This window comes from Narcine bancroftii, chromosome 4 (genome assembly GCF_036971445.1).
Source record: "Narcine bancroftii isolate sNarBan1 chromosome 4, sNarBan1.hap1, whole genome shotgun sequence".
Lineage (NCBI taxonomy): Eukaryota > Metazoa > Chordata > Chondrichthyes > Torpediniformes > Narcinidae > Narcine > Narcine bancroftii.
Genome location: NC_091472.1, coordinates 227,586,104 through 227,600,682, shown reverse-complemented (window position 1 = coordinate 227,600,682; position 14,579 = coordinate 227,586,104). Strand labels below are relative to the sequence as shown.

Genomic DNA, 14,579 nt, shown 5'->3' with positions numbered 1-14,579 from the left:
GATTTGTGAGTGGAAGGTCGTGTTTGACCAATCGTTGAATTTTTTGAAGAGGTGACTAGGAATGTTGATGAGGGTCGAGCAGTGGATGTTGTCTAAATGGACTTCAGTAAGGCCTTCGATAAGGTTCTGCATGGGAGGTTAGTTAGGAAGGCTAAGTCCTTGGGTATTAATTTGGAGATAGTCAAATGGATTCAACAGTGGCTGGAAAGAAGGTGCCAGAGAGTAGTAGTAGATAATTGTTTGTCAGGATGGAGGCCGGTGACAAGCGGTGTACCTCAGGGTTCGGTATTGGGACCGTTGCTGTTTGTCATATATAATTAATGATCTGGAGAGTGGGCGGTAAATTGGATTAATCAATATGCAGATGATACTAAAATAGGGGGAATTATGGATGATGAAGATGGTTTTCAAAGATTGCAGAGGGAGTTAAACTGCTTAGAGGAGTGGGCAGAAAGATGGCAGATGGAGTTTAATGCTGATAAATGTGAGGTGCATCATTTTGGAAAGAATAATCAAAGCAAGACATATGTGGTACATGGGAGGGCTTTGAAGAATACAGTGGAGCAGAAAGATCTAGGAATAACGGTGCATTGTTCCCTGAAGGTAGGAGCGCATGTGGATAGGGTGGTGAAGAAGCCCTTTAGTATGCTTGCCTATGTAAATCAGTGCATAGAATATAGGAGTTGGGAAGTAATGATGATGCTGTACAAGGCATTGGTGAGGCCAAATTTAGAGTACTGTGTGCAGTTCTGGTCACCGATTTATAGAAAGGATATTAACAAGATAGAGAGAGTACAGAGAAGATTTATAAAAATGTTGCCTGGGTTTCAGCATCTGGAATACAAGGAGAGATTAAGCAAATTAGGTCTTTATTCCTTGGAATGTAGAAGGCTGAGAAGAGATTTGATAGAGGTGTTTAAGATAATGGGAGGGATAGATAAGAGTTGATGTGGAAAAGCTTTCCCCATTAAGAGTAGGAGAGATGGATACAAGAGGTCATGGGTTGAGAGTTGACGGGCAAAGGTTTAGGAGTAACATGAGGGGGAACTTCTTTACTCAGAGAGTGGTTACTGTGTTGAATGGGCTTCCGGGAAAGGTGGTGGAGGCAGGGTCAATTTTGTCATTTAAGAAAGAGTTGGATAAGTATATGGATGGGAGGGGGATGGAGGGGTATGGGCAGAGTGCTGGTCAGTGGGATTAGAGGGGGGTACTTGGATCAGTGCAGAGTAGAAGGGCCAAATTGGCCTGTTTCCATGCTGTAATTGTTATATGGTGTGTTATCGGTCCCAAGCATTTCAGATAATCAGTTCACAATGTAGCATGAAATCATCTTAAATCTATTTCCCCACTTCTCAAAGCAGTAGCCACCTAAATTCTGCAGCTATGAAGCTGATTAGAGGTCAGAAACCCTTTAACAAGATTCTTACCTCTCAATCCCCCCCTAAGCCTTTATATCATCTTAAAGAGGTCCAGTATTTGATAGGATACTCATTATGTGCACAGCTGGATGAAATTGCAAAGGATCTTAAGATTCTCAATACCATGAAGTGCATGCTGGCATCAAGGAAGATAACTCACCAAAACTCGAACACTTAAAACCTCCAAGTGTGGAAGTAAGGGTCTTCCTTGTGTCGACTAATGTAAATTGATAAATTTTAACTAATGTTCACATGTACCTTGCTGCATTGTGAAAGAATTCAGAGAAGCGAGGTCCCATGACGTGCGTTTTTGGTCAAACCTCAGCCTAAAAGTCTATTTAGCCTTGAATGTCTTAGATTAGATGTCTCACAGAAACAAAGAGGCAAAATGAAGATGAATGTAACACATTTCTCTTGAAAAATCCGATGTTCTGCCTTCTTGTATCATAGAAATCATCTCTTCAGCGTGCTAACAAATCTCTGTTAGCCTCAAGTTCCTCAGATAATGTAACTCGCAATGAAGTGTACAAGCTAAATGTTTAAAGTAATGTGTCTCCCTCACATTAATTATCTCTTGGGTATTAATGAAACAGTGTGAAAAACAAGTGTGACTAATGTCTAAATGTTAGTTTCTTCTCTTCGGTTAGCAAAAGAATTCACAGCAACAGGGACTGCACTATCTCTTGGGTGCAGACTGAAAAAATTGTAAATGCTTGATCAAAGCTAATGAATGGTTTTAACATGTTGATGCCAGAGTCAGAAAGAGACAAAGACAGGAACCAGTTTAACCCCTGAGATTAAAGGCAAGTGATGTTGTAGAAAACTGTGTGCAGCAGGAGTCTGACCATCAGGCAGACTCACTTACTGCCAGACTAGCTGTTCGGAAACAGTATACTCTGAGTTCTCAAGTTTTGTAAAACAAATAAAGATGTTGCTTTCAGCAAGGTTATGGTCTTGAAATTTGTTCCAAGGTTCTGAAGGCACAGAAACTTTGAACACAAGATTATCTATTACAAAACCAAATCTTGTGAAGTAGCAGTCAGCAAAGTGTTGCTCCCATCAGGACTCAATGCCTTCTACGCCTGATTTAATGACAGTAACAGCAAAGAACCACCCCTCCACACCCTGATTATCCCATCCTATCTATATCTGAGGATGATGTGCATGCTGTCTTCAGGAAAGTGAATCGGAGGAAAGCATCTGGCCCTACGGAGTACCTGGCCGAGTATTAAAAATCTGTGCTAACCAACTTACCAATATATTCACGGATATCTTCAATATTTCACTTCAGTAGGGTGTGTAACCTACCTATTTCAAACAGGCATTAATCATGGAGCGCAGTAACCTGTCTTAATGACTATTGACCAGTAGCACTTACATCAACAGTGATAAAGTGTTTTGAAAGGATGGTGATGAAGTAGATCAGCTCTTGTCTGAGCAGTGGTTGATGTTCCAGTTCACCTATCATAGCAACAGGTTGGATGCCATCTCATTGGCTCTACACAAAGCCCTGGAACACCTGGACAGTAAAGATGCATTCATCAGGATGCCCTTTACTGAATAATGAACCTTTACCAGTATTTAACACCACCATCATCCCCTCTAAGCTGATCAGCAAACTCCAAGACCTGGAACTCAACACCCCACTGTGTAATTGGATCCTGAATTTCCTCACCTCCAGCCACAATCAGTGAGGATTGGTAAGAACATCTCCTCCACAATCTCCATCAGTCCCAGAGCACCACAGGGCTACATTCTTAGTTATCCCCCTCTCTACTCACTCTACACCTACGACGACTGTGTGGCTCAGTAAAACAACACCAAATATAAATTTGCTGATGATACCAGGAGAGTGGATTATATAAAGAAAGGTGATGAGTCACCATATAGAAAGGAAGATTGAAAGCTTAGCTGAATGGTGCAGCAGCAATAATCTTGCACTCAATGTCACCAAAACTAAGGAGCTAATTGTTGACTTCAGGAAGGGAAAGCCAGAGATATACAATCCAGTGACCATTAGGAGAATTAGAGATGGTGAGGTGAGCAAATTTAAGTTCTTGGGAGCCACTATCTCAGAGGACCTTTCCTGGACCCAACACACCAATGGCATCATGAAGACATATCAGCACCTCGACTTCCTGAGGAGTTTGCAGAGGTTTGGTGTAGCGACTTCCTTTTTATTCACTTATATAGTTGCTTGTAGGCCAAGTTAGCAGTTTGTCTGCGACACATTTTCAATCATTTTCAGCACAAGTTCAGTTGCATTTAAATCCCTACAAGTTTAAAAATTTATAACCTTTTCTAATATTCTATGTAGCAGATTCTTAACAACAAAACATTCATATAAAAGTTAACGAGGTCTAAATGATATTCGATTGATACTTAAACGATACTGAAACAGTCAACAGAATTTGTCGACCCCTAACTCACCCTACTTCGATTTCCAAATGCCAATGCAGGCTGAAGAACCTCATTTTAAATATTTGCATAACTCCTGCGCACGCTCCTTGGTGTGGTGCACTGAACCCAGCTCCAACCCCTGTGCTTCCAAGGCCGAGCATGCTCCACGGCACATGCATACTTATCGACATGCTTGCCCCCGGGCTGACACCACTGCCGCCAAAGCCGAACCAACCGCGCATGCGCCACCACACTCTGGCTCTATAAACAGTGTCAGCCCTCGTCAATGCACTGACAGGAGGAGGCCTACAGACCCTGGTGGTTACCACTGACACCTACAACCAGTAGGTTGTAGGTTGCAGCTCCATAAATGATGCCAACCCTCACCCATGCACCAACGGGAAGAGGCCTAGGACCCCAGTGAATACCGCTAACGCCCTCAATAGGTAAGAACCGAGCCTATGGCTCTTACATTTAGTAAAACACCAGAAACTAGCCAATTTCTATAGATGTGCAGTGGAAAGTGTGCTGACTAGTTGCATCGCGGTCTGGCATGGGGAGACACCAATACCCCCGAGAGCAAAGCACTGCAAAAGGTATTAAACACAGCCCAGGACATCACAGACAAAACCCTCCCCACTATCGAAAACATCTACAGGGAACGCTGCCATCAGAGAACAGCAGCAATCATCAAGGATCCACTCCACCCAATACATGCTCTGTTCTCACTGCTGCTGCCATCAGGAAAAAGGTATAGATGCCACAAAACTTGTACCACCAGGTTCAAGAACAGTGGCTTCCCCTCCACGATCAGACTCCTCAACAACAAACTCAATCAGGAACTCATTTAAGGGCTCGTGCCCTTTTTTGAGGTTTTTAATCCTCTCTGCATTGCAAGGTTTGTTTACATACATTATCTGCTTACAGTTCTTTATTTGTTTACAAATATGCACCGTGTAGAGTTTTTTTGCACTACCAATAAGTGGTAATTCTGCTTCGACCACAGGAAAAAGAAACTCGGGGTTGTATGTGATGTCATGTACGTACTCTGACAATAACTCTATCTTGAAACAAGCACTGTGCAACTTGCACATCTATTTAGACCTCTAACCAACATGTCTATTCATGTTTTAAAAGATTTATGCTCACACTATGGTGGTCAGAGAAAGTCATCATTTATAATAAATTTCTGAAAAGTCATTAATCAAAAGGTTGGAAATCGAACTCATATAATGCATCTCACCAAGCGGTTCAAGTCATAAATTTCCAAATGAAAATTTGAATTTACAGTTTGAGATGATACACCTTTGTTTACCCAAATAAAGATGATCAAGTTTGAATGTAATCAATATTTAATCCACAACAGGCAAAAGATTATGGTACACTTGTTGCAATGCTTTCCTCATGCATGGTGTAACATTCCACCATCAAGGACACAGCTGCTTGTTGCTGTAAACTGGTTCATAAATATATGAAATTTCCATCAGGTCAGTTGACTTTTATTGATTGGAAACTTGCAGATAGGGAATAAACCTGATTCACTGACCCACCACTTCAAGATTTATACATAAAATTATTCATGCAAGGAAAAGTCATGTCTGACCTTGTTTAGACAGTGTTACAACAGTAAATACTGACAACTTCATTGTCACAACAACTGAACTTTTTGGCAAGTTTCAACATTGTGTTAAGATAGATTACATGCTACAATTCTGACAAAATTTCTCATTCACAAACCAGTCTCAAACCTTTGGTTGCTTAGATATTTACAATAGTTAAAAAGCATTTTTAATCATACCCTTTTGGGTGTGCAATATAAACCAGTTGGTTAGTCACCAAAACCGTGCTTCCACAGGTTTCTCCAAATTATCATCATAGCTGCAGTTCCAAGTAATCACCCCAACCCATGCAAAACTAAGATTTGCACAGGGCTACACCTTATCCTTCAGCCCCTTCTGGAACCCCCAAACCATTTTCTGCTTGTTAGCCAACAACAACAAAAAAATTCAATTTTCTTCAACAACCTATAACTTCCAAGTCTACCATATTTCTAAGTTGCAGTCATTTCAGCAAAATCAAACTGCATTTGGCCTCCAATTAAGGTGGGGTATTAGACTCAGTCAAGGTGAACCGGGCTTCCTTCAATGCACCAGTTCTAATTATCAAAAGCTCCACTTTTGGCACATATATCATTAATTGGCCACCCCTGTTTATGAAATTAAACTTTCTCAAGGCATTGAAAAAGATTTCATGGCACGACCCAAACAACAGAGGATCTCCATTTGGAAGTTCAAATAAATGTTTATCCCTCAATACTAACAAAATTAATAAATAGCAATCAGTCATGAAGCTCAATGACGTTGGTAGAATCTCGATGCTACAAAACGTCGACCGCATTTCCGACAAAGTGCTGAACATAAATACAGAAATTGAGGGGAATGAGGTAATGAAGAAATCACAACAAAAATGAGATATTTAAAGAGATGAAACATCAGCAAACCACATTTTTTTTTAAACATTTGAATTTTGTTTCTGACTTCTGCCTGCAGAGAAACATAGGCACAACCAGCATTATCAAATTACTTCAAACTAATGAATGCTTCAGCTCCTAAAACAAATGAAAAGATTTTCCCTTTGTGAGTTAGATATGATTCAACTGTATCAAAATGCCTACAACTTTCTTTTTCTTGAATTAGCTAACTAAGCAAAAGAGTTAATAAAGAACCATTTCTATAATTTAATATTTATTCTACAACTTCTATTTGTATACAATGCACACCACACGAACATCTGCCACAAGGTGTCAAGAGACAGGGTTCGGATCAACATGTTTTTATGAACAATGGTAAAAATATGAAATCAAAAAGTTGAAAACAAAGTAATCAAAATAACACTGATAACAGATTGAGGAAATGGATTCCTGATCTATTTCAGCAATACAACATGCTATGCTGTATTAAGCATGCAAAACTGAAGCTTCCCTCAATGCAAGTCCAGCTAACCTCGCCACAGTAGGATAGCTCAGACCAGCTGCTGAACCATGATGGTGTATTGGAATGTTGCACAGCAAAGAATTCAGAAAAGTACCACAGAAGGAGCAGCATTTAACAGAATGGGGTGGATCAGCCAGACCTTGGAAGACCAAAGGGTTAGAGTTTGTGAGAATGAGTGTGGAAATCGATGAGGTCATGAAAAAGGATGTAGCTGACACCTCTGCAGATACAACCCAGAATGGCAGGGGTGGCGGTGGGGGGGAGGGGGGGGGGGTAGAGAGGGGTCATTTCTATGCCAGCAATTTTCTACCAGCAGACCTATTCAACACTCTGGAATGCCACACTGTCTGAAAGCTGCTTACTTCATTCCAAGACCACCTCAGATATGGAAGATAATGCCAACGCTGATGCATCACACGACCCACCTCTCTTGGTCCAGGAATGCCAGCCTTCTGTTTGAAATTACACCCTAGCCCAGCATTTTGCCAACTTTGCTCAGTTCTGTGTGAACAACCAAGACAAGCATGAAGCCAGGATACTGCCGAGTCCTCCTTACAGCAATATCGTGACATTTCTGTGTGAAAGTTCCTAAAGATAGTTCTCTGAAAGAAGGAAGTACCTGGCAGCTGAAGAAAGGGAAACAAAGGGAAAGTGAGAGACCAGGGGAAGGGGGCCAGTGGTTCCTGAAAATTGGAGGTCTACATTGATGCTGTCAAGTTGCACACTGCCAATACAAGATGTTATTCCTCCAATTTATAGGTGGCCTCAACTTAGTAGTACTTGAAGCCATAGATATACACGCCAGTGTGGAAATGAGGAATGAAACTGAAGTGGTTGGACACTGGGAGCTCCTTGCTGTGAGGCAGACAGAGTGAAGGTGCTTAACAAATTGATTGCCCAGTCTACATCCAGTCTCCCCAATGTAAAAGAGGAACAAGGATTTTAACTTTCTCATCATAACATGGAAAAATCTGCCTTGTGCAGTACTTTTTGTTTAATTCAAAGGGCAATGGGGAGAACCATCTTTTAAAAATTTCATCACTGGGGAACTAAAAAAAATCAAGACCATTCTTTGTGGAATTATTGTTCTGTTAAAAGACCAAAATATGATAAACAATTTCTGTATGGGGGCTCAAAATGGCTGTGAGAATTCTGACCCTTTCAGTAGTTTTATCAAATCAATGCTCAATATTCACTTTGATACAGGAAACTCCTCTACTCCTCTACTTATTTCCAAGACTTGAACAGTGCAAGTAACATTTACTCTACATAAATGGCAGGCAATGACCATCTTCAACAAGGAAAGATCCAACTATTTCCACTTGAGATTTATAACTGACATTTCGAGCCTCAGCCCTTCTTCAAAGTATGGCTCAAGCCCAAAATGTTGGTTTTACATATACTTACCTTCTATGGATGCTGCGAGACCTGCTGAGTTCCTCCAGCATTTCTGTGTTTTTATTACAAGAGACACATGTGGCCAATTAACCTTCTAACCCCACATCTTTGGAATGTGGGAGGAAACCAGAGCACCTGGGGGGAAAACCCTCGCAGACACAAAGAACTTACAAACTCCTTACAGACAACGCTGGATTCGTACCTGGGTAGCTGATGCTGTAATGGATTGCGTTAACTGCTAAGCTAATTTTGCTGCCAGCAAGTACTCCAGGTGAACTCTATAAAAGTAAATCAATATGCAAGTTCAATGAATTTTCTACTGCAATCACTTCTGTCATCAGCACATTATGGCCTTAGTGTGTACATTTACAAAATTCAGCGCAGCAACTCACCAAGGATTTGACAATTGAACATCCCTAACTTTATCAAGATGATCAAGGACACTAAGTGCATGGGAATGTCATAATTTGGATGTTGCCTGCCATGTCATAAAATGTCCTAACCTGGAAATGTATTTGTTTTCCATTCTAAATGTATCTAAATACTGAAATAATCAGTACTGGAGGAATACTTTCAACATGAGACTACAAGGGTCCAGGAAGGCATCTTTCCCTCTCAAAGGCAACCTGTGATGACTACTTGGTGGTTTCATATTGAAGAGTGGAAGTTATGCCCATTTCATGAATACTGCAAACAAGTCTGGTGAGCACATTACTGAAAATGTATGATTGCACTGGAGTGGAGATCGAGAAAATGTTGTAGAAATGGAAGAGTGAAACAATTAGTGAAGACTAGATAGACTCCAGTGGTTTTCCTTGGAGTAGAGGGTGTTGAGAGGGTTCCACATACAAAATTATGAAAGCCCAAAACAAATAGGAAATCCTAACTTTCCTAAAGACAATATTGAAAGTAATTAACAGAAGGTATTGAGATGATCTAAAGAAAATGTTTTCACTCAGATGGTGCTAAGAGTAAGGCAGAACCTTTCTCTGGATCGTGGCTGTTTAATTGAGAAGCAATGATCTTCATGGCTATGGACTATTTACCCATAAGTGGAACTTGGCTGAGTCACCCTTTCTCAGTGGTCAAACAACCTTCTTTTCTGATGCAATGAGGCACAACCTCTTGCAAATAAACATAAATTTTAACATACATAAAACAGCAGACACACTGCGTAACACATCACTAGAATCACTACTAGAATCTTCAGTCTAATATTAATTTACAGTGATCTACTAAAATCTCACAATGTATGACAATTTTATGAGGAAATGTATATTGCATTTGCGATTCCATTTCCAAAAACAAAATTTTCAAGACACAGAACAAACCAATAACTTATAACTTCAGGTTTTGCAAGCAAATTAATCACATTAGTTGCTTTCAAACAAATTTTTGCAAATGTTAAAGTAAAGCAACTTAATACTCCCTTCAAATATTTGAAAATAATAGCAGAATATCCAAAAGGACAAAAATTCTTTCATTTCTGAATGCAACCAGAAAAAAAGCAACTACACACCAAAACATTAACACACACTGCAGTTGCTAAATAAACTGAGAACTGATTAGATTTACTGTAGATGTAAAAATAATTTTGAAGATAAATTACAGTTGTTCCTCAATATCACATGCAGTGATAAATTTTCCTAATTTAGTGATTCAAAAAAACTGATTAATCACAAATCACTCTGGAAGATCCAGAGAAGAATATTCTAGATGGTTAATTTCTCAGAAAGATGGTTAAAATAAGGTATAAGGAATTACAATTATAATCAAGTATTTTACAAAAAGTCAGAAAAGAACATTTGCTATTGTTGAGGAATCTCATTCTGTGATGGAAAGAAACAAAGAAAGAAAGAAAGAGAAAATGCAGGAAGATAGGCATTATCAAGGAAGAGAGAAAAGTCATTTGTTCAACCCTTAAAAACTGGAAAAATGTGGAAACTAGTGTTTTGAATTGCAGAAAAGGCAAAGGTGGAGAGAATAAAGGAAAGTTGTGATAAAAAGTTGTCCAAGTAATGACAAAGTTTGTTTTCCAATTCCTCCATCTCCCTGACATTCCATTGTTGACTGACTGCCTCCAATTTTCTGCAGGCTTCTTTTTAAATGGTCCATCGTGTTAGACAATCTGATTGCCAACAAACAACATTCTAGACTGGGTTTGGGGGGAGGGGGGGGGGCAACCTTTTACAATGCTTGGGCCAGATGGTGAGTTAGTGGTTGAATGGCAGACCAGGTAGGGATAGGCAGTGGCGACGGATCAGGTTGGGGATCAGCAGCAGTGAAGGGATGTCAGCCCATGCAACAATCACTGAAAAACAGATTATACTGATGCAAGGCAGGTAAAGAATTGTTGGAGGAACTCAGCAGGTTAGACAGTATCCAGGGGTAGAAACTATTAGTCAATGTTTTCAATCTGAACACTTTATCAAGATTAAGTTAACTATTTTCATTCCCTCATTACTTAAATGGCTAAAAAGATTCTTGAATATCCCAAGATCATATAAAACACTGTAAATATGCAAATTTATTGAATAATGAAGTGCTAACAGGAAATTATCAGTAAAATCTCACAATCCTTTGATGTTCAACTACATTTAAACATTCTTACAACTACTCTCTCTTTGACAACCTTTCTGAAATTTTGAGCTTACCTGCCAATCATGCTGCCTGTAAATTATGAAAGCCCTAAACAAATAGAAAGTCCTGACTTTCCTAAAGGGAATGGGATTAAAATCAAAAGGCAATATTGAAAGTAATTAACAGAAGGTATTGAGACGATATAAAGAAAATGTTTTCACTCAGATGGTGGTAAGGGTAAGGCAGAACCTTTCTTTGCAACTTGGCTGTTTTCTTGAGAAGCAATGATCTGAGTGGCTATGGACTATTTACCCATCAGTAGAATTCAGCAAATTTGGGTATTAGTATTCTTGCCAGTAATTAGAGCATATATTGCTTCAACTATCCAATTCCCATGTAAGTATGGGCATAAACTAGCCATGACAGATGTAAAAAGGAATATTACAATTATCTTAATTGTCATTCTAGACTAGCGGTTCTGCTTCAGGAATGATAGCTGCCATTTCAAATGTAAATGTGCATGTTGGATAAGGACATTGTAACACAAGCATCACTGCCAAAACTCTATATAAATAGTGCAATACACAAACATGCTGTGAAACACACATCACGCAGAATCCAGAGAAGCTATGTATTTGTGGCAAAGGACCCAGGCCCCAAACGATGCTTACCCTTCACTTCGCACGGATGCTGCGTGACCTGCGGAAATTCTGCATCACATTAGTGCACTGCACTCAACCCTAGCATCTGCAGACTTCTTTGTTTAACTCTGTATAAATAGTGCCTGGTTGGGATAGATACCAAAAAAAACAGAACCCATAACTGTTTCCATTAAAAAGGACATCACGGTATTTCACAAAGAACTGCAATTTTCCAACTGGTTCTTTAATGAACTTCAGCATGATAATTATTTTTTGCTGCCAAGTTCATGGACATATTTTATTCAACCAATTGAGAAACCCAAATATTTACACAAAACATTCTTCCCAACAAAACTAAGGAGAAAAATATCCAACTGCATACACTTAAAAATTTCAAGGAAATTTCATCAATTATATTTCAACTTGCATATATACCTGTATATATGTGTGTGACAAAATACAGACACATATACACACTTTAAAGCATTGTTCCACAAAGAAAGATACCAGAAAATTCACATCAGAGAAATAAGCATTAATAACTTTGACAGTTTAACAAAGATCTGCAGATCAAAGAGTGAAAATAAAAAAAGACCCTGAAATGTTGAAGATACGTTGGAACTCCCCTATTTACCAGACCAAACACAAAAGAACACCCAAGATCCATGTATTCTGTATTCCCTTTGAACTTTTACAATGTGGGGGAAAAAATGGAAAAGGATTCAGTATGGAAAAAAAAGTGAGAGATTAAAAATAAAAGCATTCAGGGGAACCCAAGTGTCCTTTGATATGTTGTATCAAGCAAATACAACAGACAATTAGAAAGACAAATAAAATGTGTTCTTCTACTGCAAAATGATTTGAATATAAATGTATCTTTATAGAATTACATGGGACATCTCCTGTAATACTGTGTGCTGGTTCAATCATTCTGTGAAGAAAATAATGAAAAGGAGGTGCACCAGACTGATTTCTGCAATAGTAACTTGCCTGAAACAATATTGAGCAGATAGAGCCTGTACTCTGCACAATTTGGCAAATCAAAGGTGACTGAATTGAAGCCATTCCCTGACAGAGTAGATGGAGGCATGATGTCTCTTTTTTTGCTGGGATATCTCAAACCAAAGCTCAGTCTCAAAAGAAAGGTCAAGTGATTCAGGTAAGAGATGGAAAATACATTTCTGCAGCTAAAAGATCAGAGAATATTTGTAGATATTTGTACATCTGTAGATGTCTCATGAAGACACATTGCTGATTACATTCGAGAGATTGATATATTCTGTATAAAAACGAGATACAGGGTTAGAAGAAGATAGCAGCATTGAGACCAAAAAAAAATTGTGATTAAATCAATGATAAAGGCCTTCCATAGTTCCTACTATTTTTCTTTTATGTATAGTTATATTTACATATACCAGTGAAAAATGGTAAATATTAGGTGTGTGTTCAATTGGGAAAGAGGTAAAAAACATGATGAACGGCAAGTTTAAAAAAAATCAACTCAGCTGACTCTATCTGGATTAAACAAGATCACCAAAAAGGGGGGGAAAAAATCATCGTGGGTGTGTGACATGTCATGATTGAAGTACAATAGGGACGTGAGGCTTGGAAGAAGGGGACGGTGCAAGAGAAAGACACGGTACGTACCTGAAGAATAAAGAGAGAGCAGAAGGGATTAAAAAAAAAGAAAAGCACGAGTAGAGATTAGGGGGAAAGAAGATAACCATCAAGCCAAAATCTGTTTCACTGCTGCTTTTGGTAAAAGCGGGGTGGGGAAGCAGCCGATCTAAACAGCCATGCATCTGCAACCCCGGAGGCTGTGAACTGTCCCTCGCTGGTGTCAGTCGAGGGCGGAGCGACCCACATGGAGGGTGGGGAGTGGGTGTCCCCGTCCAAACTCAGCAATACAGCTGCCAATGCCCGTTGACTCACAAAACCAGAAAATAAACTTGGAGCCCCACACCTCGGTGCCATCCATCTGCCAAGCCCGCCGACCGGGGCTTCAGGGGCTGCTCGGTGGGGGTGATGAGAGCCGCTGTCGCCATCACTCCTGCACATGCATGAGTGCACCAGCCTCCCCACTCTGCATTGTATACACGGATGCATTGCACGGCCGCTCACACCGGACGCCTTGGGTGATGTGGTGCCCCGATTCTATTTGCTGTTGTGTGGATAGACGGCGGCGGGCGGGCAGGGTGGGGGGGCTTCGCAGTGTCCAGCCAGCAACGGCTCCGCCGCGCGCTCTCCAATCTGTCACCGGCACGGCCAGAAAGCAGTTACTGGCCGCCCCCGCCGCACGCCGCCTGGCTTCTCCGCCCCGTGTTTCCACAGAGAATTGGGCTCGGTTGGCTTTGCCGAGGGCCCGCTTCACCTCACCTCGTTTATCCGACTCGCTGTCCCCACTCCGTTTTCGCACAGCGCGCTGCTCCGCCATCTTACCGCTGCGAGCTGGACGTCAACAACAGGACCCGCCTTCCATTGGCTGCGGCGATGGCCAAGCCCCGTTGCTGATTGGACCAGAGGCCGCCGGCCTCCCCTGCTTTACATTCGGCGGAGCGTTGCACCTGTCATCTTTTCCATTGGTCCGCCAGGGCAATGGGCTTTTTTGCCATTGGTCGGTATGAAGGTTGGACACGCTCAGTGATTGGAGAACCGTAAAATAAGCGACAGCAGGTCTGGAGCCGTGCCCTCAGGCAAGCAAAGGAAGCACTTCTCTTTCATTGGCAAGACAAAGCACCACTGTATTCTCATCACCAAGCATCAGCTTACCCCACAACTGTGGTGGCAAGGAGATAAATTGGCGAAGTGGTTCAAAGAGAGCCAGAGTTTTTTTAAAAAAAAACCTTGTAGGTCCGGCAACTGCGGAAATACCACAGCGTATTTCCAACATTTTTTCCCCAAATCGTCGATATTTGCAGTGATTTGTTTAACACACACACACACACACAAAATTGAGTCCGGACAGTGGGCATAATTGAGCAGAACACCCAGTTCCTGCAAGAAAAGTTGATTCAGCCAATACGTGCAGAATCAACTCTCTCTCTCTCGAATTGCTACATTTATTTGAACAAACGCTTCAAATGTCATGGCTGAGAAAGCAACAAGTAACTGCTGGAGATGGGATGAGGATAGACTGATACTGGATAGGG

At 40.7% G+C, this 14,579-nt stretch overlaps 1 protein-coding gene across 13 annotated transcripts in view; it reads right to left on the bottom strand.

Moving 5' to 3' along the window:
* Positions 1 to 13,984, bottom strand: part of LOC138761675 (double-stranded RNA-specific editase 1-like) — a 400,374-nt gene extending 386,390 nt beyond the window's left edge. For 4 of the 13 annotated variants that reach the window (XM_069934228.1, XM_069934236.1, XM_069934235.1 and 1 more), the window contains exons 1-2: positions 13,807 to 13,872; positions 8,412 to 8,487 (exon numbers count right to left, since the gene is read on the bottom strand). Coding sequence is in view for 2 of the 13 variants with exons in the window: in XM_069934221.1 (XP_069790322.1) it covers positions 8,412 to 8,487; positions 10,864 to 10,924; positions 11,461 to 11,488; positions 13,807 to 13,864 (223 nt within the window). In the remaining 11 variants the exon portion in view is untranslated. Of the gene's footprint in view, positions 1 to 8,411; positions 8,488 to 10,863; positions 10,925 to 11,460; positions 11,489 to 13,806 lie in introns of all 13 variants that reach the window. The other 9 variants (XM_069934221.1, XM_069934225.1, XM_069934238.1 and 6 more) reach the window with 9 other exon arrangements.
* Positions 13,985 to 14,579: the final 595 nt, after the last annotated feature.